The sequence below is a fragment of the Seriola dumerili genome, unplaced genomic scaffold (assembly GCF_002260705.1).
Source record: "Seriola dumerili isolate Sdu_G_001 unplaced genomic scaffold, Sdu_1.0 BDQW01000052.1, whole genome shotgun sequence".
NCBI classification, from domain to species: domain Eukaryota; kingdom Metazoa; phylum Chordata; class Actinopteri; order Carangiformes; family Carangidae; genus Seriola; species Seriola dumerili.
In genome coordinates this window covers 14,338,841-14,366,676 of record NW_019174307.1, presented here as the reverse complement: position 1 = coordinate 14,366,676, position 27,836 = coordinate 14,338,841, and the positions used below count along the sequence as shown (strand labels likewise).

Genomic DNA, 27,836 nt, shown 5'->3' with positions numbered 1-27,836 from the left:
TATATGTTAATATTATACACAGTAGGGTCAAAAAGTCAGAGACCACGTTTCAAGAATGGGTAGACATGGATAGACATGTTTAAAATTGATAAGATTTTTTTATTTGTATGTTGTTTTCATAAACTTGCATATATATATATACATTAAATATATATTGTCAACATATATGCTCACAACATTATACTATATAAAAATTAATCAAAGATATTTTACAAATTTTACTAGTACTTCATATATGTTATGAACTTATATCTTCATGTATCCAGTGGATTGTATATACTGTATGTAATAATAAAATATCCCTTTTAAGGTGACATATATGGCAACATCACTTTTGATATACATCTCTGTATTGGTTGGACAAATCAGAAATTTGACCTAATGGCAGCACTGGATGAAAAGTCAGAGGATCCCCAAAGACAGTAGGGATCATTTTCTGAGCATCATGAATATCTGTACAATATTTCATGGCAATCCAACAAATAGTTGTTGAGATATTTCAGTCTGGACCGAAGTGGTCATGTGTGGTGGTCATCCCTATAGAGTCATGCTGCTAGCATGGTGAAACATTTGTTTAATATCTCAGAGAACTTCAAAATACAAAATCACATTTTGTGCAAAAGAACATCGTACTGCTTAAAGAGGCAAAGTCTTTTGAAACTGTTCTGCTCTTAGAACTAAAGTAAGAGGAGTTAAACCCGCTGTGTGATTATCATTTCTACAGCCTTCTGGTCCTTTCCCAGAGAGAGCAATCATTCCCCATGCAAGAGATTGTGTAGAGACTGTGAGAGCATCAGGCCATCACTGATGCAACATCTGGGTAAGAGAGGATGAAGACAAACACTCACCCTAAAAGACACAAATATATTTATGTTATGCACATATTCAACAATGTTTTTGATGCATATAACTGTTGTGAAATGTTGTGGTTGTAATAGCTCTGGAATTTTGCACAATATGCCAGAAGAGAAAAGCGGTATAAATAAGATAATGTAAGGGCCCTGAGATTAGTAGATTTTTCAAGACAAACAAGTCTCCCCTATCATGTATTTGTATTCTGAATGTTTCCTTGCCAGGGTAAAAGCTGCCTTTCACGACAGGCACATTTCCTTTGAAGCTGGGGGCAGGGTGAACGCAGAGATCCAGATTGCACAACGGGAATATGGGCCAGGAATCCGGGATCATGGATATGGGAATAGGCAGTGTCCTTGGGAAAGTGAGCTGTGTTGATAAGCAGCTGAGGGATTCCTGGAATGGAAATGGGGTGAGCCAATCGATCAGGAGAGTAAAACCCTGAGGCGGAGCAGAGGTGGTGATGGGTGGAGTGGGAGGTTCAACTGAATGATGGTATCTCCATCATTACTCTAATCCCCCTCGATTCCACAGACCAATTGAACATTCTGGAAAATTAACATTTGTTTCACCAATCGCCCCTCACACACATGCAAGGGCCAGCAATTCTGCATACTCAGTCCCATTAACAGTAAATCATGGATACTTTATTGCTGACTATTTTGCAAACCACTATTTCAGGATTTTTAAATAGATTTTTTTTCACCCTCCAGGCCACCATTAGTATCCATTCGTTTCTGTAAGGTTGAAAATCAATTGGCTGACTCTTGAGACTTTCTTACGCTGTGCCATCCATCACAGTGAACATCAACTATGCATTTATTTTTGTCAAAGTTACAGTTGTCAGGGAACGCAGTGCACACTAAACATAATAATCAGCAATGATAATGAAAAATACTGTAATAAAGCACAATGATGCTTTAATATTTTTTAATATCTGAAGACCCCCTCTGAAATAAGCAGTCAATGCCATGACTGCATGTTTCCATCTTGGAACTGCAGTGAATGACAGTCTCATAAGACGGATTCAAACAGCCAGGGCTTCATACGTCATACCTGAGGAACCAAACCTGTCAACTTACTGGGAAGGGGGGCGGGCAAAATAAACACGAAACCTTGTCAGTACAGAGAGAGAGAGTTTGCATTAGCACAACCACTAACACTGTGTCAACCACTGCCAGTTGTGAGCTAACAAACAACCAAAACAAATAAAAGACGGTAACTACGCTAACCTTTCTGATATATCTGCTGAACAATAAACTCCTCACTCCTCAAAAACTCCTGAGTCTGGGTCTGACTGAGGCTCAAATGTGTGGCTGAGTCTCTGCGGTGTTTACTTCACTAACCATCTCGATACGCACTGCTCCATCACCTGTAGACTCAGTGTAAGCAGCAATGGTGGCCAGGGCACAAGGCCTGATCCAGAATTTCTCAATGAGAAAATAAGAGCAGATGTGCTTCAAGCCCCAGTTTACCTCTTTTCTTTTTTTTTTACTTTTTATGTGGGAAAAACTATGTGAAACAAAATATTAATCATAGCAGAGTATTTTTTACATAGCTTAAAAAACTGTCTGAAGAGGAACTTTAAGTTATGAATGTCCTTATACGTGTTTCATTTCATTTGATTTTCCGACTATTCAGAAATAAAGTGAGGTTTAGTTGCTGCTGAGACATAAAAAAGATGCATTATAAATTCTAAAGCTAAATACTCAGCAGCAAGTAACGAGTTAAACTTGCAATGGTCTTTTTCGATACAACTACTGTTACATTAATATTATATGATTAAATGACCATAGTTTCATAGTATGTTACGTGATGACAGCTGAGCTGATTCCATCCATTGATGAAGACTGTGAGATGTGGTTGAGAGTTGGTTTCTGCAGCTGACCTTGAGTTATCATTATTTTATCAAACTACCACTCCTGGCTTCAAGAATGATTCTTCATGCTTAAATGCTTTGGTATAGCGCACACTCAGATCATTTGATTGACATAAAATACATACTAATACAAACACAAATGTGTACGCGCACCTGTATGCACTCACATATGATATGAAACACACTTTGCAGGTGCAAACGCTAGACTTATTCTTCAGTGGAACCTAAGTTACACTTCTCTAGTCAATTCATTAATGTCCACTCAGGGCAGTAAGCCTTGGCTGAGGGTGTTGTCTTCTCTGACCAATCAGAGAGGCTGAGCCTGTCTCTTTTTCCTCTCTGACGTCAGGCAGATGAAAGCAAGGAAAGAGAGAGAGAGACTGAGAGAAAGAGGAAGACGGGCTGATGATGGTGAGCGAGAGCTTAAGGAAGAGTCATATCAGAGGAGTTGCACAGGGTCAGCTGAGTGGGAGAGGAAAAGAAAGAGAGGGAAGGAGAGAGATGTGGCAGTGGAGGCGAGGAAAGAGATGCAGACAGATCACTGAAAAGAGATGGAAAAAAGGAAAAAAGTGACTACTGAAGGGGAGCGAATGAGAATGAAGAGTGTGCATCTTAAAGCCAGCTGTAAAAAGCGAACAGGAGATGAAAGAGATATAGTGACAGGATCACTTAAAGAGGTCCTTTTCCATGCTGACACGGTGCGTAGGAGGTGTGAAGGTTGTGGATTTGACACGACTTGGCAAATGGCCATGTGCACAGTTGGATGATGTCACCTGTCTCTTTTTTCTCGCTCCATTCTCCTCCACCTCTGACTGTCAGAGGGTCCAGTCCACCTCTCTCCTCCTCCCTGTCTCCCTCCATCAGGAATGCTGACAGCTGCAGAGAGACATTGCAATGATGAGACAGTGAACATCAGGGTGCAAAAAGGTCTTGACAAAGACTTAAAATGTTCATTAAGAATGAACCAACAATGTCAGCATCAGTTTAAGCTTCTTGCATGACTCATGGAAACAACACAGAATGTGGTTACTGTTTATAGTTTGAAGTCAGTCAGAATCAGAATGACTTAAGAAGCATCAAAGAAAATCATAGGAAAGGCCCTGAACCTTCCACTTGGTTATTTTTGATTTGTTTCTAAAATATTTTTAAAATAGACATTTACACATTTTTTTTTTAGCTTAATCTGACAAAAAAGTACTTCCAAGTGCCTTTGACAAACCAGACAGGACAACACTTTAAAAATAGATATAAAGGGGTTTTGATAGTGAATGACTCACTTATTATTTTGTACTGAATTCCTAGAAACTACAATCGAAAAAAAGCAGAGGCCTCAGCTGTGCAAATTACCCTTGAATGAGCAAGTGCTATCAGTACAGCAAGATAATACAATCAGTTCTACACATGTATGTACAGTTGTTTCAGAGAGGACGCACACACGCTCCCCAGCATGGATACTGGATGAGTCATGTCTGCCAGCCCTTACTGTTACTGTGATGGCTCCAGATTTAAGGGCCAGTAATCTGCATTCATCTCACAGACATTCTCTCTCCAACCCCCCCACCCCCATCTCTGTCTCTCTACTCTGTCTCACTCTTGCCCTCACACTACTTCTGTCTCCTTCACACGCACGCTCGCACGCACGCACACAGGTAGGAAAGTGTTGGGAGTGGTGTCAAACTGACAACTCTTTGTTGTGCCAAACACACACTCCGTATGTTGTTGACTGGCCACCTCTCAGGTGCTGAACTAAGTCAGGCGTTCAGGTGCAGCCAATCAAATTGCAGATCAGGAAATTGTATTATGAGACTCCTGGCCAGGTTCCTATCTCCATATGTCTACTAACAGAGCAAGGGGAAGCAGACACATACGCCACAGTTACATTCAAAGACAGAGCATGAAACTGAGAAACTACAGTTAAAGGCAAACAAGACAATCCCTGCCAAAGTAGGACATCTATCCCACTGCATGATCGCAGCATCCTGCAGTGACATAATATGTGAGAGCAAGGAGTTATGAATGATGAGCATTCAAGCACCCCTAGCAACGACACAACAGATGTTTGCCATTAGACCATCCGCAGTTTCAATTCCGGTTAATGTTCCTACCGAAACCCAGGCTGTGCACCGTGAACTGTTACCATTATGATCAGAGGTGAATCACAGAACAAGGAGTTCAAAAACATCAAGCAAATTGAATCTCCTTGTGTGAGCGCCTGCTGACATTTTGGCGATAAATCAGCAAATTCTGTTAGGGACAAGACTTATTCCCCACGGATCAGGAAAACACGACACTAGTGGCCTACATCACTGATTTTGTCCTTGAGCAGTTTAATACAAAAAGAAAATTTGTAAGCTTTTGGAATTTTTTAAGCTTAAACAAGTACACTGAGTGAAAGGTGCAATACCATCATCAACACAACAAGAGGGAATAAACACCTTTATTTGTTGCATTAATGTTTGCGAGCAGTTTCACAAAGTAAACCTCTGCCACAGGAAAATGCTTAAACTGCAGCTTTCATACAGGCAGCAGTAAGTGGTGGGGAGTTATCCATGGTGCTGAAATTCAGTGCTGAAGGTTTCCTAACAATATGTAACATTTGGTTTAAATTCCCGGAAATATTCAATACATTGTTGCATGATGTTTTGGCAGAGGGACACTGGCTGCACTAAAACTAATTGGATTGGTGTGAGATGAGCACTTTTCCCTCTCTACAACAAATTGTAGAATAAGCTGCCTCCCACCCAGCCTTAAGCACAAATTAATCAGGTAATCATCTCTTGTCTTATCCCCACTATACAGCCCATTAAAATTAAGCTACACTCTCTCGTCTCTTTGGTAGCGATCCATGCCATGCACGCTGACAATGATTAGTAGCTTTAAGGACGAGGATAAATACTGTAATTTACTTTCAGCACCCTAAGAGCAACTACAACCTATCTCTCCTCCCCTCTCTTTCTCAATCTTTGTCTCACACACACAAACACACGCGGGAACATTGCATATAGGGCCATACTGTAAGTCGTGTTTGTTTTAGACCCACTGACCAAACACAACACAACTGATAAGATGGGACCCACATACAGGAAACAGGTACGTGATATTGTTAAACCTACAAGCACAAACCTCATGCTTGTTCAGCTGCTTTCCACTTGTCCACAGGCTCAAGCCTGAGTAGATTTCACTAGTGTTGTCAAAGCCTCAATTTACATCTTAATTTCATCTCCCTCTGAAAACAGCAGTGTCGTTTAAGGATCTGTGGTGTGTAGAGACTACATTCAGATCCTTTACTGAAGTAAAACTACCAATACAGTCATGTTAAAATACTCCATTACAAGTAAAAGCCCTGCATGAAAAATACTATTTAAGTAAAAGTGCATAAGTACTAGCAGAAAATGTAGTTAAAGTATTAAAGTAAAAGTACTGGTTTGACTGACATATTATTATATATGACAGTGTGTTACAACATGTTGCTGCTGGAGGTGGAGCTAGTTTCTCTACTTTATGTACAGTTTTATTTACAGGGACACCAGATAATATGGGGTGTCGTGAGATGATTAATTGGAGGAGAGAAGAAAAAAAAACTAATTTTGTGATACACAAATCTGTTTTCAGTTCTTGGGCTTTTTCTATCATCTTTGATTTTTGGTGAGACGTTGGGTCATTTGAGAATTTATTGAAATTAAACCATGTGAGAAGTTTAAAGGGAAAAATCCCTATTCGGTGGAGCTGTTAACAACTCATCATCATCTGAGTTGTATCCCTGACAACACACTACTTTGTATAAGATGTCAGAAGCCAAAAGGGTCGGAGGCCACCGGTTTAATCTTTGACAAAGTGTTGTATTTTAAAAGCTTCTTGTCCAATGTCCAAAAAGTTAATCTTAAAACTAACAACTGCAGCTGTCAAATAAATGAAGTTGAGTAGAAAGTACAATAGTTCCCTCTGATGTAGTGGAGTGGAAGTATATTAAGTAGCATAACATGAAAATACTCAAGTAAAATATAAGTACCTCAAAATTGTACTTAAGTACAGTACTTGAGTAAGTGTACTTAGTTACAACACTGCAGCCTACATCATCTGTAGGAAATGGACCAGATCAATGAATCTTAATTACTGTATAGAAGCAGTGAGTGTGATGACTTAACTGCATTATTGTTCTTGTGAATGGACTCGCATCTCTTTCCTGCACCAAAAACAAGATGTCGCCAAAAGTGAGTGTGTGTGTGTGTATGTGTCCTGCCAAGACAATATCTAGCGACTATTACTCATGAAGAGCAGAGAGGATAGCCAAAACACCTTTAACCACCTTTATGTGTGCGAGTGCTCCCTCTCCCTCTCTCCGTGTGTGTGTGTGTGTGTGTGTGTGTGTGTGTGTGTGTGTTTGTGTGTGTGTGCATATAGGCAATAAGCTGCTCCGCCACTGCGCAACGATGGAGCTATCGCAACGATGGAGATGACGCAAACAGACCCAGCTCTCCAAAAAAGTGTTTCAAGACGAACATGGCGGCAACTTAACCGCGGTCCAAGATGACAATGGCCAACGGGAGAAAGGATTCTAGGCTTTCCGCCCAGGTACGGGACAGAGAAACCAGCCTGCGTGCATCGAAAGGGCTCGTTGCTCTCCTTTAAGTGAATCTGCAAACCGAACGGCGGCAGACGCGCAGCATCAGTACCGAGAGGCTCGCAACAGCTGGTCTCCCTGCACCCCCGACGAGAGAACAAACCCGGGGAGGGACGGTAAGAGAGAGGGGGGCATGCGGTCAAAGAGGACGCCGTTTCCCCCCGGAGAGCCATGGAGAACCGGGATGCGGCAGCGCTAAGCTTAATGTGTGCGGGCGCGCTAATTGGATCGGAATAGCACCAATTGCTGCGGGCGCGATAGAGGAGCGCCCTGGACCGGCGGAGGCACGGCACCCCACCGTTACAGAGGAGAACCAACCGGACTCCATCTCCCCCCCAAGTCAATGAGTATTGTGGCAGAGCAGCCCCCGCGGTGGAGTCGGCCAGGGCAGCACTTTTCTAAAATATGACCAGGGGTGCTTGGATGCGTCGGCAGCATGATGAAGGCTTAAAATACTGGTTTGCACCCCGAGAGAACGAGAAGCCATTTACCGAGTCGGAGCGGGCCCAGAGATGGCGACTGTCGCTGGCCTCTCTGCTGTTCATCACCGTCCTGCTCTCTGATCACTTGTGGTTCTGTGCCGAGGCGAAACTGACGCGAACCCGAGACAAGCGGTCGGACGAGGGGCTTGCAATTACGGACATGGGCGAGTACCCAAACTCCCTCCACCGACACCATACCCCAACATCACCTGACCCCTACCGTCTCGCCAGAGAGCAATATGTTATTTTTCTAGGGAATTCTACCAAATCTCTGTGGCGAATGGACGCCTGTCACCCTGACAGCCTGTCCAAAGACTGCTTTACTTTCACGGACGCGGAGACCGTGTGCCTGGGCCTCTCCGGTGGAGGGGAAAAGGGGACACAGTTGGCGTACGTGAATCTGAGCGATTTGTACCTTTCTTTTTGTAATTCCTACTCACTTTTGGATTTGTTTTACGGGTTTACGAGTCCGGTCGTTTTGAATTGCACCCTGGATATGGCCATGGGGGTGGATCTGCTGGGATGCAGCGAGTGTGTCCGGGCTTATCAGCGTCTTGACCTGGAGGCGGAAGAGAACTACCGGGAGTTTGAACTGCTGGTTCAGAAATACGAGACGGATGCATACTCGGTTAGGACGTGCATGGAGGAATGCAAGGTAGGACTAACGAGGCCAGGTCGCGCACGCGCATACACGCCAGTGCATTTAAGGGGGTGGGTTCACAGTCGTCATGGCAACCGTTGGGCATATCTGTCAGTATATTGGTATTTATTTTTTGAGTTCAGGCTGCCATTGGGCTACCTGTGCTGTTACTGCATCATGTGGCCTGTCAGGGTTTGCACAAGTGCACAGCTGCACGGAGGGACCAGAGGAGAGGTCACCAGATAATCTTGCAAGCCATTCACAATTTCCTCTCTCCATTTTCCTTGTTTCACCTTCTCAGGCTTTCTAAGTCTTTTGTGAGCTGTGACTGTGGAAGTGACATTTGACATTTGGAGGAAGGTCCAGGCTTGCACTGCAGCTGTATGAGATGAGTGGAGAGAGGGCTGTTGAGTGGTGCTCATTTCAATATCGTTAATAGCATGGGAGCGATTTCTGCACCTAATCCAGGCTTTGTATTGTCCCCAGTTTGCTTGTTGTTCCAATAACATGGCAGCCTTAGAGCACGTATCTCAGGCTCTGGAGTAGGCCTACATGTTTTGCTTGTCAGCAGCGTTGCACACCTGGGTTTACGTGAACTACACTGACACACACTTGGTTTTGATTTACTTTGTGCTACAAGGCCCACTCAGCTGTGCTGGACAATGAAAACCTATATCTAAACAGAAACAATGGGGATACATTGGTTGAATTACACTTGAATCTGTTTCATTTGTTGTATGCTGGAGTGCTCCAAAGGCTCTGCCCCCTCCACCTGATTAGCTAAATCAGGTGTGTTCATGAGCTCTTCTTTGGCTGAACACTCCTGAGAGACGGACAGGATTTAGAATCGGTGGTATTGAAAGCATGGGATATTGTTAATGACAGTAGGGAATATGCCTTACAAGGGTAGCAGAGATTTACGTTGAGCCTGGCTTATACTGTATCTGGTATACATGCAGTGCACACATTGTCATGCTGCATACACCGTATCTAAAGCTTTACTTGTGCTTGGCCGATCAACTCTTCACCTTTGCTGCACCATGTTTTTGATTGATGCACCATCCCATGGCAAATTTTCTCATCTTGAACATGAAGGTTTTTAAAAAATTTAAATGACAGTTTTTATCAAATATGTCTAAGGCCAGGAGGGCTGCATCATCACCATGACAACATGATGACACAGGTCAGGGGATGAACTTTCAAAAGCAGGAAGTCTTCCCTCAAAAGTGCCCAAATAATGATACTTCAACCCAAAGTCGTTTCTACAAGATGGATGTTGTATAAGGGCAGATGGTCAGGGAGCTGGGCTGTGAGTGCTGATAATCCATGTGTGTGTGAAGAGGGAGAATTACTGGGAGGATATACTGTGGGTAAACCTTCACATTAGAATCATACGCTGTTCATATGATTGTTAACCGTGAGTCATACCTTATTGTTATGCTTGTTTGTCAGACAGAGTGTACATGCATATAAATATATATATATATATATGTATGTATATATACAGTATGCGCTGTATGTTTGTGCATGAATATATTTCCTATAACATCTTATAGCTGCTTCCTTCTAATGCAATCTAATCAGTAGTGTGCATTTGCACTCCTACTCATTGCTAATGTAATAAGACTCAGGCAGGGCTACAGCAGCCTTTTAGCCCCTTTAGCCCAATCTGAATTGCTAATCTGCTTCAGTGTTCGTATGACCTTTGTGAAAGCACAGCACCCCAGGCCTGCATCACAAACCACTGCTCTTTGAAGAACCACTCTGTTGGACAGTAAAGATACTAGACAGCTTGAAACAATAATTATTCACTATTAACTCTTCGCTCTTTTATTTCTCTAATCTCAGGCCTGTTCAGTTTAAACAACGGCTCAAGGTTTTCTTTTCAAACTATTTAAGTGAATTGGAATTGTAAGATCACATGGTGTTTGTGTGTAGGATGCAGATGAGTGTTGTCAGTGCTGTACAAGTTTAGGTGATGGAAGAACAGGTAGGCGATAAATTCAAAACAAAGGAAGAGGGATAATGGAATAAGTGAGGTAAGATTAAGAGGTGAATTTAAAGGAGGTAAGAGAAAAAATAATGTTGCGTTGAAGGTGGGAAATGTCATATCTAGCCAACACATATAAACATTACACACACACATACTGCACGCATCAAAAGACATAAGTAGCCCACCAGTCACTATGAACAGATGTCAAATGTGGGTTGTTCTTTGAAAAGTAGTTTTCACCTGGATGGTGTGTGGCACTGAGTCTGCCTCGTTCACTGTCTGAGAGGGATGTGTAACTAAAGTTTGTCAGTCAGCTAAACCAGAAAAATAAAATCAAAATTCATTACAAAGCAAGCAAATGACTCATACGTGTGGATATCTGGTTGGTGCAAGTGAGGCATACTCTGCAGACAATAAAACAATCATTTTTGCAAAGTTATGTTAGGATTTCAAAAAGGTGTGTGAGGGCCTGTTAAATATCTTTTAATGCTAAGATGGTTTCTGTATCGTGAGCGATATTAACTTAAATCGGCTGTGGGGGGCCTTGATATGATGCAAACTGGTGTGTAGAGTATAAATTATTTGAAGTAGTGAGGTTGTTCTTGCTGAGGTGTATGATCAGAAGAGGCCGATGCAGGATGCGCTTCAGTGACGGACCTCCATCATGTGTGGTATAAACACAAACAGAGGCTTTCTCATCGTCAGTGGCCAAAATGCTCAGAAGTGCTTTGCAACAAATCTCATGAAAAGACAAAACACGACAATTTCCTGATCCCACTGCACTAACAAGTATTGTCAGAGTAGCTCAAGTCTGATAGATTTTATTCCTCTGTGCCATAAAGCTCGCATTGTTGCACTAGGTGACACGTTTTTTCAAAATTACGTCCTCAGAAGAAACAAATGAACTTGGTGTTGAAAGCCACAGACAGAGGAGGGAGTTTGCATTATCAGATGCAGCCTTTAACTGTGGTGGCTGTGGCTGATTCTTGTTCTGACTCTGACTTGTGGCTCCCAGGCTCCATTTCCTGGGAGTGTGTGCACAAATCCCACATCGTTTGCTAAATGAACAGTCCCAGACCATAGCCACCACTTCTACTATTAAATTACTCTAAACCCAAACAAGATCGTTTGATAGGCCTTTTTCACTGAGGATACTTTGACACAGCCGGGAACACACAGGTGTCAATAATAAAATGAATGATGGCCGAATTCCATATAGCTGCTTCAGTTTCAGAGTCCTGGCATTGTGTGCACTGGATCACAGTCGCACTGTGGAGACCGTCCTCCCATAACCGTTGCTAACTGATAGTCAATGTTGTTTATTTTAACCACGACTGCAGTCGTGTTGATCATTGTAACCATGATGATGAAGGTGCTTTAACTTTAGTGAAGTAAGTATTTGAATCCAAACTATGAACTTTCCCTAAACCCAACCATATTGTTTTTGTGCCTAAGCCTAACCAAACCATTACCATGGTATTGTCACATCACAGTTCTTTTTTTCAGCAGTGATTTTTAGCGGTTTATCTGTGGCATATCTACTGCCGTCAGTATGGGCACTAATTTAGGAGACGGTCTTGTGGGTTGTATCAGAGAGTAGGAACAAACAACCTATATGGCTGATTAGGGCTGGAGGACTTGTTGTTACTGGCACACACCAATAGAACAAAGCCATGTTCAACATTATTAGTAACACCTGTGCTTTTCCTACTATGATGAGTCAAACTGTTTGCTGTGAAAAAGGTCTATTGATGCACATTGTTGGGGGGCAGCAGTACCTAGCCTAGTGCTACCTAGTTGCTCCCTGATGAACTAATTTCAGGACATTAAAAACATCAGGACAATAAAAAAACGAACCATGTTTATAGTAGCCTTGCTAGGATCTGAGTATCTGATGTTTTCAGACCTCCATCATTTGAGATAGAAGAATGACCACGTGGCTGTGTACACAAAGGCATACAGACAGGTAGCATGAAAGGAAGTTCACATTATTATGAGCAAACAAGGCTCTTCTGCCACAGCCATCGCTGCACTGCCAAAGATCAGTCAATGTTTTCAGTGTTCAAGAAATTTGAACCTTTGGTGCAGAGTGGCTTGTGCAGCAAACAAGATCACCAACAGAAAAAACATCTCAAATTATACAGGAGGGATGTGGAAAAGCTGTCTCTCCTGTATCATATACAAATCTAGTTTTTATGTGCTCGTGCTTGGCAAAAGTCTTGCAGACTCATATGTTGTAACTCTCCCTTTGCTTCCTGTTCTTCTCTTTCCTTCGCTGTTTCCCCTTGTGTTCTTTACACCTTTTGATCTCTATATGTACCTATATGTTCCCCACACACACACACACACACACACACACACACACAGACACACACACACACACACACACAGAGAGCCCCATATGCAGTGTTTCCTGCAGGTCCAGACCTGACTGTCCCTTCCGGTGTAATTTAATTTGCACTCCCATAATTCTCTGCTTCTCTGGTGGCTGTGTCTCCAGGGCTCTGTCTCAACATGTTGATGTCCTTTCTCCCTCTATCCGTCACTGTTTCTCGCTTACTTTCACATCCTCTCCCTCTTTGTCTTTCTCCCATCAGTGTCAGAGCTCTGAGGAACCAACATCACACATACACACGTCCAGTATCTGTCTCTACATCACTTCCACTCGTCTCCCCCTCCTCCTTATGGACTTACTTACCATTGGGGGCCTTGGTCTCTCTCTCTCCCTCTCCCTCTCTGGAAATATATGAGTGTTGAGCTCTCTTTTCTGGCTGGAGTGATAGATACTGATCTAGGTTAAGGTCCTTTCCTTCCCTTCAATTACAGTCCTGTCCACACAGATCCCACTGTGTGCTCCTTCACCCAGCCTCTCTGGCCCTATGCTTATTAAATCACCTCTCCTCTATCACTCTCTGTTTCTACAAGACTATTCAGTTGAGCCTTCATTTAATTTAGCTGTTTAGGTTTCTGTGTTACAGGAGCACTAAACACACAGTGCAGCTGAAGCATTAGTTTTTCAGGTATTGGGTCATAATTCAAAGTACTGGGCACAGTGAAATTTTGACCTGATGATGGCGCCATCTGAAAAATTAGAGCGTCATCAAAATGATTACAGTTTATTGTGTGTTTGTACCAAATTTCATGGCAATCCATCTAATAGTTGAGAGTGAAAGTTCATTCTTGATATTGGAACAAATCTCAGCACAAGGTCCATCAGTAGCTGTTCTGGAGCTTTTGTTCGTATTACATGATATTCCTCAGTTGGTGATGTTGTGTTGTGTATTCCAGTTGTAATGGACTTGTGGATCCTTACATTTGCCAATCTTTCTGTTTAGCATAAAGGTTGAGAAATTAAGTTGATTCCTCATCGTTTGAAGAAAGCTCAAAGCTCAAAACAAAAGCTCATGATGAACCTTCTGGTTCATCATCATCATCATCATCATTCAAGAATTGTGGAAATCCACTGTGAACCACAAGCGTCAACCTTCTGGTGGCACTTGTGCAAGTGATGTCGGAAATCAGATGATCAGCAGAGTCAATAGGCTACCGTAAATGGCTGTGCTAAATTTCATGGCAGTCTTCCCAAAATTTGATAATCGACCAATCACAGTGAGCCCCACTGCCATGTAGCTGAAAATGACAAATCAAAATCAGAGTTATATGCAGTGCATTAAGCTATAGCCCTATGTGTCAAAGTGTTATGTACACTATGCCCTTATATTTTAGCTCAAAATGACAAAATAGACGTATGTAAAATATAAAGTATTTATATCCGAATCTTACACTTTACATTACAAGACTACAACATTACAAGTTTGGGAGGACTAGACATAGTAACACTATAAGAAGACACAACATATGTTTCTGAAAACACTTTTTGTGTTAATCTAATGCATATTCTGTTATTTTGCACATTTGTTAAAACTGACAGTTTTTAAATGATTAAAAAGGGCTTTAACACAGTACATAATGTACATATTGTTCTGCTATCAGCACAGACAGCATGGCCCCACTGCAAGTTCTGCACTTTTCTCTCTCTCTCAAATTCAATTAGGGCTCTGTTGCTTCTCTACGCAGCTCAAATAGATCCAGGGAAACTCCCCTTCATATGAGCTGCCAGTGTTTGTTTCTCCCCAGGCAGGAGATAAGGGAATGCGTCTGTTCGAGAAGAGCACAGCAGCACTCCCATGGAAACGCCTCCTCGTCGTCCTCTATTCCCCATCTACGCAGCACAACGAGACCGTACAGCTCCCTCCTTCACTGCCATGGGCTTCAGCTCCTATCAACACATCCACACCCATTTCTTTCTCTCCATATTCTCTCTCTCTCTCTCTCTCTCTCTCTTCCTCTCCCTCTCTCCCTCCCTCCCTCCCTCCCTCCCTCTCATCTGTAGGCCACTACTCTGTAAAAATCCTTATCCTTACACAGTTAATATCTGGAGGAGTGATGTCCTGTTTCTCTGGTGCGTGGGTACTGGTTGGGTCTGCTAAAAAAGTCAAAGACTACAGTATGTGCTTATCCGATGTACGTGTGTGTGACTGTGTTTTGTGCCTGTGTGCAAGACCAAGCTCCATGCATCCAGTAATTCTCCGATTGCCACAGCCCGGCTCCGCTCACAAAGAGATAAAAGTTGCAATGAGTTCTTTTAAATGCATCCAATTCAATCGGATCTATGACATGAACAATTGATGACTTTTTTTTCCTGCTGGTCTCTCCTCTCCTCTTTCTCACTGTTGTGCTCACATGAATGATTTGTTGAGTGGGTGATGTGTTATGTTTGATTTTCTGTGACAATGTGAAGAGAGAGAGAGAGAGAGAGAGAGAGAGAAAGGGCTAGAGAGAGAGCAGAAATGGCTGCTATCGATAACTGACTCCATATAAAATGCATTAAAAGCTGGGGACATAAAATTGGTAAACATCAGGCATTTATTTATTCAGGCTAATGATGATTTCAAATGTTTAACAGACCGTATCTATATGAAGTGCTCACCATCTGCATGGCTTTAGAACAATACCCAGGATGCTTCTGTGCAGGAGATTTTGCACTTGATGGTGAACAAAAGGAAGGTGACAACTGCAATAAAGAAAATCAATAGTATAAGGAGACCGATTTTAAAACACAAACCTGAGATATGCCAGTGCTACCAAGAGAGCCCCGCTCTGTTTCACATTTCTGGTCTGAGGTTCTCCTTTGTTTTGCAATGCACATGTAAATCCAGCTCTCTCTGTAAGCATGACATTGATCTGTAGACTGAATTGTTTATTTGCAAGGAAGAGAAATGGGCTTTTCAGTGGGATGAGTCATTGATAAAAATGGAATCCATTTAATCAGAACTTCATTGAAGCAGCTCTGTGGAAGCCATTTATAGAGCGTAAAGTGCAAGTGCGTGCTCTTTAGACACTATTTTTAGAGTGATGTCAGTAAGCTGTTTAATGGCGTTGTAAATATTGGATGAGAAATGGAATGGAGCAGCACATCACACCTCATTTACAATCTCTGCTGCAGGTAAAGGCATCTCAATTATGAATGATAGATTATGCTGATAAATAACTGGTTGTGATCAATGTACGTGACTTACTGCATACACTGCTGATGCTGCCGTATATCGTTCAAGTTGACTGCAGCTTTTTGTCACCTCCCCCGGCTACACCCACCAGCTCTCATCCTTTTTTTTTCCAAGTGAGAAGTGATTTGTCTTAAACATGCTGTTTTTTTTTTTTTGTTTTTTTATATCAAATCTCCAAGCACTTCCTGCTTTCATAGAGGAGTTTGTTCCCCTGAGCTTGACTTCTAAGGCGGCACTTCCTTTCGAGCTGTTTACAACTCCTGGGGTTGTCAAAATCTAAGCTAAATGTAAAACATCTAAACCCTAACTTTAACCATGCTGATCGTTTCCAGTTTTTTATGAAAGTTCACAGAAATTGAGGTCATCACAGATTTTAGCAACAGTCGGACTCATAGCATTTTTCCCCATATGGCACTGACTGAACTTGAGTCCACTCTACTCGACTCGCTCTTGGTACCAGTTACTTCTTCTACTGCAGATAGTGCCCCTTCAATGTTTCATCTTTACAAGATGCATATGTGATGTTTTGTCCTCCCATGTGTAAGTACATCATTCAATGGTCTGTGGAATTAGCAACTTACAGGGTGTATCTTGCCTGATAATGGAAGCTGAAGTGACACTGAAATTACCATCCATGTAGCTGTCACAATAAAAGCAACAGGAAGAAAGTAGGACAGTGATTTCAACACATAAGGCCATATAGAAGACACTGGCACTTAACTGATCCCTGATCAGTACAAACACCTAATGATCCGTGTGGGTGAGAGAGCTGTGATCAGGAAGCAGTGTGAGTGAGACCCTGCAATGATGAGCAAAACTTTTGTCTTAGTTAAGATGTTAATGTTGTGAGTATACGACTGAAGTGCTTAAGATATTCTTCTTACCACAACCTTCTGGACCGAAGTAGTGCAGACTCTGATTTTCATGTATAGCCCGGTAAAAGCTGCAATCAGATCTGGGATCTGGCTGTAACCAAAAGTGTATTAAATTGCATTTGGATTTTATCTGTATTTGAGACAGTGAAATTAGGTCTGAGGCAAGAGAGGAGAGGATAACAAGAAAAAGAAAAAGCAGCAACAGCGAAGGTGTGCTGAGAAAAGCTATAGTGTGAGCGTCACTGGCAGAGAGACAGAAACCAGTCACAGTTCCCAGACTCTGGTGACATTCTCACATTACTGAGTCATCATCATCATCAGCCGCTCACAGCGTGTCCTGATTCAGAGGGAGCAGAGCAGAACGGGAAGAGAGAAGACATGCACATGAACATGCAGTCCCAATGCCTATAAACTACCACAAAATGTACTGCGCTTACACTACAGGAGTAATACTAAAGCACAACCAACAAAGACGCGCGCGCACACACACACACACACACACACACACACACACACACACACACACACACAGACAGGAGAGAGGCCGACAGTGATCAGGTGATGACAAATGAATGGTTAGATCAGAGGGAATACTCAGTGGTGTGTGCAGCATGATGCGTGTCAGATCCCCTGACATACTGTATTTTCCCTGGGTTTGGTACAAACAATTCATTTGAGCACCTGGTCCTACCTAATCCTTCCCATTTTAATCAGGCTAGTGTTTCTATCAATGGATGAATGTGTGTGTATTTGTTGAACGAGAGCTTGTGTGCACGCATGAATGCATGTTGGCATGGCGGCATAGTGGGATGCTGTGTTCTAATTGTTTCCATTGTCAATTGTCATAAATTTAGTATGGAGAGTTACAGGAGCTTTAAAGGAATAGTTCAACATTCTGGGAAAATAAAAGGTTTACCCTCGCTGAAATATATTTTTCCATCAGTGGTAAACTTGAAACTAAAGATTATTTTCATTCTCGATTAATCAGCCAATTATTTGCTCGATTAATTATTAACTTATTTAGGTCAGAAAATAATGAAAAATGCCCATTATAATTTCCAAAATGAAATGACAAATCGATTATTCAAATAGTAGCCAATTAACTTTCTGACAATTGACTAATCATTAAAAAAAAACGAATTGTTTTAGCTCTAGCTGCAACGTCCTGATATTCATTTGACCAGTGGTGACATTTAGACATAAAAGCAGGGTTGAAGGGTTTGAACAGTCCTCCTTGTTTTTCTGGAGTGTGAAAAAAATGTGACTATGCTTTGATCTAAATGTTTTCAGTCATGATGGATATTGTTTTTTATCCTTGTTGGGTAAATATAGAAATACAGACAACAATATTGTGTTGTCTCGTAGTTGTTTCCAGGGCTGCATGATGGAAGGTTGCACTCAGCCTAACAACCGCTTGCGTATGATACAGACTCTTTTAAATCTATGTTGTTGTTTTTTTTTTGTTTTTTTTGTTATTTCCAAATGCAGGTTTGTGAGTGATTGACTGTGTTTCTCCTAAAAAGCTTTTTCCAGGTGGGGTGGAAAAGCCTCCAAAATAGCATTTAGAGCATATTACACTAAACGCCTCCATTCAAACTGATGCAAATGAGTTTGTGTTGTCCTCCTCACAGCCCTCATTATGAAGCCAAAGAGGCTGATTATTCACATCATTACTCCAGTGGCACCTAGCAACCACCTCACAGCTGAGCAGCCTTTTCTGGTGTGTGATATACAGTAGGATTGTATGTTAGGTATGTCAGGCCCATACGTTTGGTCCAAGTGAGGATTTTTGTGAGTTGGCTGAAGCGAGCAGTATCCTCACCCCCACACCTCCTTCAGTCTGACACAGTAATTTGATTGTGGACGAAGTGGGGAGGGGCGGGGAGAGAGAGAGAGAGAGAGAGAGAGAGAGAGGTTATTGATGGGTACAGATAGAATGTGGAAAAGGAACAAAGCAAGACAGAAGAGGAATGGAGGGGAGCTTGACCTGATGATGAGGGTCTTATCGGCACCTCTTCGTAATGGTTTTTTGCCTGCTGTTTGTGTGTACGTGTGTGTGAGGTGGATGGATGGTGGAAGGGTTAGTGGGGGTGTTCACCTGCCGAAGTTTCCCTCTTTGTCTAAAACCTTTTTGTCCATTTGTCCTCAGCCCCATCTGTCATTTGTCAACTGCAGCTGTGCCACTCTTTCTTTATCCTTTACTTCATCTTGGCTACTGTTATCCTTGATTCTTCTTTTTTTTATTCTCTTCCGTGTTTTCCCTACTTGGAAACTACCTGTTCAACTTGGATGATGCTGCAGACCTATCCTGCTTTGTCTCTTTTGTTGCAGTTTTGCTTTACAGTAGCAAAACTGCCCTGACTGATTCTCTAAATTATTCATCTCTCATTGACTTTTCAAAAGCACAGAGGTATAACTAGAACACTTATGTCCCTCGATGGTGGTATCTAGTGTCCATACAGTATATACAGTATATATACACTTACACAGTATACAAGAAAAAACACTTAAGAGGTCATTGGACACAGGCAGCTTTACCTTTCTGGTTTTCTAAATCTCCCTCTCCATCTCTGTGCATCCTCCTCCCAGTCTGCTTCAACAAACATCACAGCAACACAAACAAAAAAGTACCCATGATTCATGTCTCTTAGCATGCAAACATTACATCTCAAGCTAGATTGATGCTTTCTTAACCTGTCTAATTGTTACGGATAGAAATGTCATGGAAACAAACGCACAAAAACATAATTTCACCTCCTTCTTTAGTTCCTGAGGTTTCCTCCAGAGACTGCTTCATTTCAGGAACCATTTGATCAAAGAGGCCCATTGATGTGTGCTCGAGTTACAATTAATGTTCCATGCTAGTGGTCGACTGATGTGGGTTTTTCAGTGACTGATGCAGATATTTAACGGCTGATATATAATGCAGACATTATGTTTTTTTTTGCACCTGATAAAATACAACTATTCAATACTTTAATACTTTATTACTTTACATAAAACTATGCCTTTTGGTGGTGTCCAGGCAGGCACTGTATCTGTGTGTTTGCCTTAAACTAGAGGGTATGCATGTGTTATGGTGTAGATATCGTCTCTCCACTGTAATCCTTTAGACTCTGACCTTCATATTGGCACTTTCTCCACACTCTCTTCTGTCTGTCTTTTCTCCCCTACCCATTTCCTCTTTGCATCCCTTCCATGCCTCTTCTCATTTTATCAAGGCAGTTACCCATCACACAATCGCTGCCCCCGTTCCTCAACCCCCTCCCTCCTCTCACTAGCTTGCTCCCTGTAGCCCTAATCCTCCTGTGCAGGCTCTTAGCTGGATAAAGCTGTCTCCCACCCTTTCTCTTTATGACAGGATTTACAACAGTACCCCTCCATATCCCCCTTTTAGCACTCTTATGGTAGCTTCCACTGTTACAGGGCCATGCTCTCTGGAGAGCACGGAAATTCAGTAGCATAGCAGAAGGAAATCCCTGAAGGTCTACAAAACAAACTAACCACAGTTTGAAAGGGTTAAATACAATTGAAAAGACTGTAATATTTTCATGCAAAACTTAAAAAAGCTTACTGCATTGAACAGGCATTAAAAATAGAAAGGTCAGGGAAGGACATTTTGAAAATGGAGACATTTTGATTCTTAACTGGCTTTTTTAACACACTGATAATCATTCATGTTTTCACAAGCTGTCAAGTGGAGATGCCTTTTTAACAGATTATAATTGTCTCAAGAAATTCTGTTTGGACAGAATTTGTGGGTTTGGGACTTCCCTTACCCCTTTTGGGACTGTCTCCCCCACTGCAGTTTCCATTAAAAAGCTTCGGGAAGTGAAGTCTTTTCTCATGCAAAACAAACACGTCTAGGAGCTTCCAAATTTATTTTCATCAGCCACTTTTTCAAATGCGATTGTCCTCACTTTCAATTGGCAAATAAATGTCTGGGCTCTTCATTTTTCCAGAGTGTCCTCTTGTCCTTGATGTCAGTTAGTTGTGGTATGCATTGCAGCACTTGAGCATAATTCCTACAGTATAATCCGCTGTGTGTGTTATTTCATTCCCGCAGTGCAGTGTCTTGGAGTTGGACGGGATGAAAAGGAGATGTGAATTTGTCCGATTTTCAAAATTTCCAACATGTAGTGTTTGTTGTGAGTTAATAGCAGTGTTGGTGGGCTACAAGGGAAGGTATGTCATTGCATATGTGACTGTGTTTGTACGTGTGTGTCACTGGTGTGAGTGAGTAAATGAAAAGAGAGAGTGAGAGAACGAGAGCGACTTTCACAAACTGACTTATTGATTTCCCATTTTAAAGCAGGGGTGAGGTTTCGGATGGGAGGGATTGGGAGGTGGCGTTGTCGAGAGAAAAGAAGAAATGAGGTGGAAAGAAAAGACAAAAAGAGAAGGGAGGGGTGGGTCAGAGATTGACAACAAAATAAAATTGATGATGATTTGAAACATAGCGAGCTGGACACACATGCAGGAGAGTGGACAAATAGGGGGCGGGATGGTGGTGGGAAGTATGGAGATTGATGCTTTGAGTCAAGGCGCTCAAGATGCTGAGAGCACAACTCTGGCATAGGAAATGATTGTTAAAGGAAGATGAGGGTCACATGCTGTACAGAGGACAGCAGGACTGAAACACTTTGTCTCTCTTTTTCTCTCTTTCAGCTCTCCCTCTGTCTCTATCAGTCCTCCATTCACCTCCCCCAATCCACCACACCGTCAGCTCAGCCTCTTTCTCTGCCTCTGGTTTTCTCTTCTGGGGATGGTCTGATCTGACCCCCCCCCCCTCCCCCCACTATAATGCTGATACCCAACCTGAGGGTATCTGCTGATTCTGAGAGCCAATCCAATACCAGCTCTCTTTCCAAATCTGCAGCTCCCTTCGGCTTTACAGACCCTTATAGTGAGTATTAACTCATTGTTTAGCTGTTCTAACTACAACTCACCATTTTCCTGGGGTTGCCAGTTCTACAAACTCACTGTACACAACCTGCTCAGCACCAAACAACAGACAGACACGGTAAGCCACTAGCTAGCATAGCAGAGTACTTAGCAGCTAATGACTTATTTCCCTCAGGAGTTGGTAGAGACCAAAATTAGAGCTAAAAGAGAGTGAATATTGGACTTGCATATTTGGCAGGTGGCCAGAAACATGACTCCAAATGAATGATAATGTTGCTCCATAACTGCTGGCCTTGAAAATGTTTATAGCCTACTTTCAGCAGGATTATTAAGTTGTGTCATTCAGTGCATCAACCTCCTGACAGCAGAGACATCATCATGTCCTTGTCTAACTCATGCAGTTCATGCTTTCCAATGACTGTTGTCACAGACCTCAGGAATAGGTTTCCCTCAACGAGTTACATGTTTCTACATCTCTTCAGCAAACCACTTCACCACGTGGCTCTGTTTTCCCCCAGGCCAAAACCGACTTAACCGACTTAATGCTAAACAACTTAACTCCTCCAGTAATGTTTTCAATTCTAGTTGCAAAACGGTTGCAGTTAATAGATTCAGACCTCATTTTTGGAGCTGTGCTTTTATCAAGTTTTGTTAAACATGTAATAGAAAGTATTAAATCCAAAGTTTGCAAAATTTTAAAATGATATTATAATGAATAATGAATGATAATAAAGTACCTATAATAAAGTAGTCTTTGGTAATAATAACTAAAGGCTATCGTCATTGTTAGCACTTCTGGTTTCACATGTCTGTCACTGCCGTCACGTTAAAATGTATTTATAGTGAAGCACATGCAGGAAGTAGCAAAGTATCAGCAGTAGCCTTACGTATGTGTGTTTCACGTGGATCAGTGACGTCGCTGACACCTGATCTGCTCAGTTTGGTCAATACCAGTGTCGAAAACTGATCCAAAAGTTTGAATTGGTGCATCCCTGTGCTTTTCCACTGCCTGCCTGGATTTCTCTTGCTCAGTCTCCCTCTCTCTCTCTCGCTCTCTCTCTGCCTCTCTCTCTCTTTCTTTGTGTGCGTCTCTCCCTCTTGAAGCTGCATAAACAGTAGCACAGTGCAGCCGCAGCAGAGGAAGAAGATTGCAGGTGGAGCACATGGTGCTTTATAGGTCTTTGCTGGTGAAACCTCAAATCCATTTATGTTTCGACATGTTTGAATATGATTTGGTCATGCATGTGGCGTGTAATGTGTGTTTGTGTGTGTGTGTGTGTGTGTATCATTGTGTTCCTGTGTGTTCTTGGGGCTCAGTGTAATCACAGCTCTAATCTGTCTGCTAGGAGTCTGTGTGTGGGTGACATTAAAGTTCTCATTAGCACTGTAACTCAGCACCAATGTCACTGTGAAGATACCAACGACACATCCACTGCAGCAAAATCTACCCACCATATCTGTGTATATGTGTGCGAGAGAGAGGGTAAAAGCTTCTTAACATTACGAATGATTTCTTGCACCTATTCGCCTCATTTTTTCCTGGTCGTTGTTCATGTGCTGTCAATTTCATTACTCATGTAGGCAAAATTAGATAAAACAGTACATGAGTTCTTCGTTTAAGAGCATTCACTATTAAAAAGCTGAGGAATAATAAGTAATGTCGTGCTGCACCACATATTCATTAAATAACTTAACAGTTTTGTTTATAGGCACACAATTTGATCTAGCTTTTGCTGAAAGGCGGGAAGAAGGAGAAAGAAGAGGTGGAAAGAAGGAATAGTTGGGAAGAAGGAAGAGAGCGGTTGCTATGGTAACGGGTTGGAATTGAGTGAAAGATGTGGTGTAGACCGTTTTACTGAGTGGAAACCACAGTAAGTGAGTTACTGTACAGTACAAGGTCTACTGCTGCTATTGTAATCAGAGAGGCTGCCTGTGCTGCTGTTTTTCATCCTCCGACGAGAAAAGAAGATATTTATTGGCATCCTATTTCCATCCTCCATGCCTTGACCCACCTCTCAATGGTGTTTGAATAAGCATGGCTATGAGCGCTCCGCACCAAGTTAACCTGAGTTGTTTGCAGCATACAAGTAAAGTAGTAAGTAAGTAAAACAACCAGAGTGAGTGAGTGCAGTGGACAAGAGGAGCATATGGGCATCTGAGCTCAGGCTGGTTCTGTCTGATTTCATACATCCCAGCTAATCGCCCTCTAACACTTAGCATCCTCGCTTTCTTTAGCATGCTAACATACAAGCTAGCTGCTCTTGGGGTCTGGGGGTGATGCTAACATGCTAACACAGAGCTAATCATCTCTTGTGTACAGGAACTATATCCCATGGAGGATATTTGGGTGCTTTAAGGCCATCCAAGCCAATCAAGCATGATCTTACTACTGTGTAAGAGTGGAAACTGACACTTCATAGCTGGTCTGGACTGCCTGGATTTAGTGTTAGCATGCTAATGGGCAGAACCAGGTTTCCCATGTTCTTAGCTGTGGGAAGTAAATTTGGCACAGACGTGGTTGGAGGTTGTCCCTGAATTAATTATTTTTTTTCTTAAAAAAGAAAGGTTTATTGAAAAAGGCAGCAAAAAGTGAGAGCAAGAAGAAGGGTGAAGAGAGTGATAGCAGATCCGTCAGACTTGTCTCTTGTGTCCTTGGTGACGCAGATCTGCAGTTTTTCTGCAGTAGGAACAACGGAGAGGGAGAAAGAAAGAAACAGAGACAGAGAGAGAAAGAATACATTTCCAGGGTCAGGGGCTGAGACAAACAGTGAAGCTCAGGGAATGAACATTCGGCACCTGCAATTGAACTTGGCTGCTACAGAGTTCATTTTTTTCTGGAAGAAATGGGGTCTATGATTTGCATTAAATAGCATCCTAGATGCCAGCTCTACTGCAAATCAGCTTTATATTCAGTAGCTGGCCTTGACTTGATGTCGGTGTTGAAACGAATAGATATCTTATTTGGCCTTTGGGCTGAGACCATGTCGTTTTTGTTGTTGATGATGTGTATATGTGTGTATGTGTGGGTGAGGAAGCGGGGTACTGAAAGCCCAGGGCTGTCGTTTTGCAGTTGAATATTGAGTTGTGGCTGAAATTAAAGAATGGATACAGGAAGCTGAAGCAAGCTGATAAAGCTTAGGCTACTTTGACTTTATGAACAGATATCTTCTATTATTTTGGGCTGCATAATACTAAATTGGCCCCTCTATACGGTCACCAAATGGAGAGAGCTCTTACTAGCAGCCAGCTTAATGATATGAGGTAATAGTATTCCCCTTTTGTAGAGGTAAATGAGGGCGCAAGCAGGTTCACTTAGTCTTGTAGAGTTAGCTTGATGACAACCACAGTGTTTTACTACTATGCTCACCTGTTAAGTGGTGCTCTTGTTACAGCATCATTTTACCACTTCAGCTGTACAGTTTCACTTAAACATGCAGACACTTCACTTTTACTCACAGCACAGTTTCCCATACTTGTAATTTCCAGCAATATTTATAACTAATTGAACTTAGTTGCCTCACCACTTTTACTACACAAAGTAAAACAATACTGAATAAACAGGATCTCTATAATGTATTCTGAAAATGGATGTGGGATGGGGAATAAAATTTGGTTTGGTTTGATCTAATGCCAAATAATAACCAGGTCCAATACTCATATTGGTAATTTTAATTTTATTACGCTGCTCATACAATGGAGAGAAACATGTCATGATTTACGAAGAAGATGCCTCATTAACTTTTGCATGTATTTTAATGACCACTTGCCAGTAGTCGTCCTCACATGAGGCATTTCCTTTTACGATTCTCTGTTAATTCACATGCGTGTGATCTAACACCAAGGATCCTTTTTTTTTGTATTACTAGTGTCAATACTTTTGGGATTGATCTACCCTCCACTAACTTGAATCTCTTACTTAATATATATAATCATCTTCAAAGATTATTTGCTTTTGTTTCAATTTTTTGTGCTGTTCTTTGTAACTTTTTTTTTTTGTAACTTTGCTATCCTTCACATATTTCCCCTTTTACATGAAGGTGGGATCCTCCTGCATATCATTGTCCAGCTCAATGAGGTGCTATACAGCAAATATCATGACTGAAGATACAGTAGTGTGGGAACTTTTTTGTATTTTCACTATTAAACATCCAAATCAATCAGTATGCTGCAGTCTCTATTCTATTTTCACAAACAATGGCCTGTGTACAAATGCAAAATTAGTTTATGGAATGTAAGGTGTGTGTATGTGTGTGGTTGTGGGGTGATAAGGGTTTGGAATGGAGGGATTTAATGGGGATCGATGATGGGCCAGAAAGGTGTCACAGTGAAGAACCCATGCAGTCTTCCTCCTTTCCTCAAATGAAAGAAGGAAGATGTCTTACAGTATGTGTGCACAGAGTTCATTAAATGTATGCTTTCACTCTGCCTTTTTAAAATTTTAACCAGCCATATTTAAGCTGATGCAGTCAGAGTGGTTCTATAAATGGACCACAGAAAACTTTTTTCTAAATTAATAAAGGTTAATGCATTCAAGATGGAACACTTAATCCTGCAATACAAGGGCGTTCGGCTGAACATTCACTTTCAGTATGTTTGATATCAGTTTCGTCAATATTTAATGTGGAAAATGAAGTTAAAATTTAAATGGTCTTTCTGGGCCTTTACCAAATGAATCATTCTGAGGGATAAAGGGGCTTTTTTTATTTTTTTTTTATTGTTCCTCTGCTACTTTAGTAATACAAGCACATAAAGAGCATGTGACAAATGTTTCCACACAAACACAACAGGTGAAAGTGATAAAATTGCTCTCTGATTCAATAAGAACAGTATTTCTCCACAACGATAGCTGCACAATGTTTCTACCTGTTGTGATTGGGCAACTTTCCAGTAAAAAATTTGACATAGTATTATTAACACCGACAACGTTCCTCATCACAAAGAAAGCAAAATATATTTGGAAACATAGCTCAGAACCATAGTTTGGTAACTGTAACACCTAGAATTTCAGGTTTGCGTGAGTACAACAGTACAATAACAAAATACCAACAACAGTGTCACAATACTTCTTGAATACTGCTTCCCTGACTACCTAATACAACTTACCTACCTAGCAACACACTCAATGAATGTGTAAGCTTTTAGTGTAACTTCAGGAATGAAGATAATTATAATTCTAATTTCCACATCACGCTGGGTCACAGCTTCTAACCAAGGAACTCACTAGGTATTCCTATCAACCAATGATCATGAAACTGAAGGCTATTGAAAGTACAGTACATGTCATGTCTTTTCGCTGTAACTGCAGTGAATGACACTTTGGTTCCCCGCTGCCACCAATGTCAAAGCTCCATCTGTGCTTCCCCGCAGTCCACAAGTGTGATATAGCAACAAGCCTCCAGCTTGTTGCTATATCACACTTGCTTTCCAATCCAAGTGAAATAATAGATATTAAACGTACAACCTTCGTGCTCTTTGCAGCTGTGGAAATAACAAAAAGTAACTAGTGTCAGAGCTGGATTAATCTCCAAGGGGGCCCTAGGGAAAATCAATAGGTCCGAAATGATTCATTTATTGATTTTTTGATTGGTTAGTTGCTTGAATTAAAGAAAATGCCAATGTGATATTTCATTTCTTTTTTTAAATAAATTTGCAAAAAACTTTAACATTTCTGTTCTTCAGTTTGTCATTATGGGGAATTCAGAGTATATTTGATGAGGGAAAATGAATTTAAAGGATTACAGCACAAGGCAGAAAAAAGCATAGCAAGAAAGAGTTGTGAAAACTTTCTGAATGCTCTGTAGATGTAGGAGATAGAGGAAAACCACCAGGGTTTGACCACACTGTTGACAAATATATGAAGTTAAGTGAGGCAGTTACAGGAACTTCAGTCTTGTGATTCATGATGTGATTTCTGCCATATATGAAAGAGATCAAATTGATAGATAGTGCATCAGTGAGTGAGAGATGCAAAGCTGCTGTGAGAATGGTTCATATTGATATTTTACAGTCCAAGATGCATGGT

General features: G+C 41.6%; 1 protein-coding gene and 1 long non-coding RNA gene across 2 annotated transcripts in view; one reads left to right on the top strand and one right to left on the bottom strand.

Annotated features, from left to right (window-relative positions):
* Positions 1-309: 309 nt before the first annotated feature.
* On the bottom strand, positions 310-8,353 carry LOC111218661. The gene is made up of 3 exons (XR_002664988.1): positions 8,275-8,353; positions 3,505-3,607; positions 310-849 (listed from the first exon to the last, which is right to left on the bottom strand). It is a non-coding gene; the product is annotated as an uncharacterized LOC111218661 (long non-coding RNA).
* The window catches only part of LOC111218660 (transmembrane protein FAM155A-like), a 71,983-nt gene continuing 51,781 nt past the window's right edge, over positions 7,635-27,836 (top strand). The window contains exon 1 of the mRNA XM_022741068.1: positions 7,635-8,489. Within this exon, the coding sequence (XP_022596789.1) occupies positions 7,758-8,489 (732 nt within the window). The 5' untranslated portion in view covers positions 7,635-7,757. The remainder of the gene's footprint in view (positions 8,490-27,836) is intronic.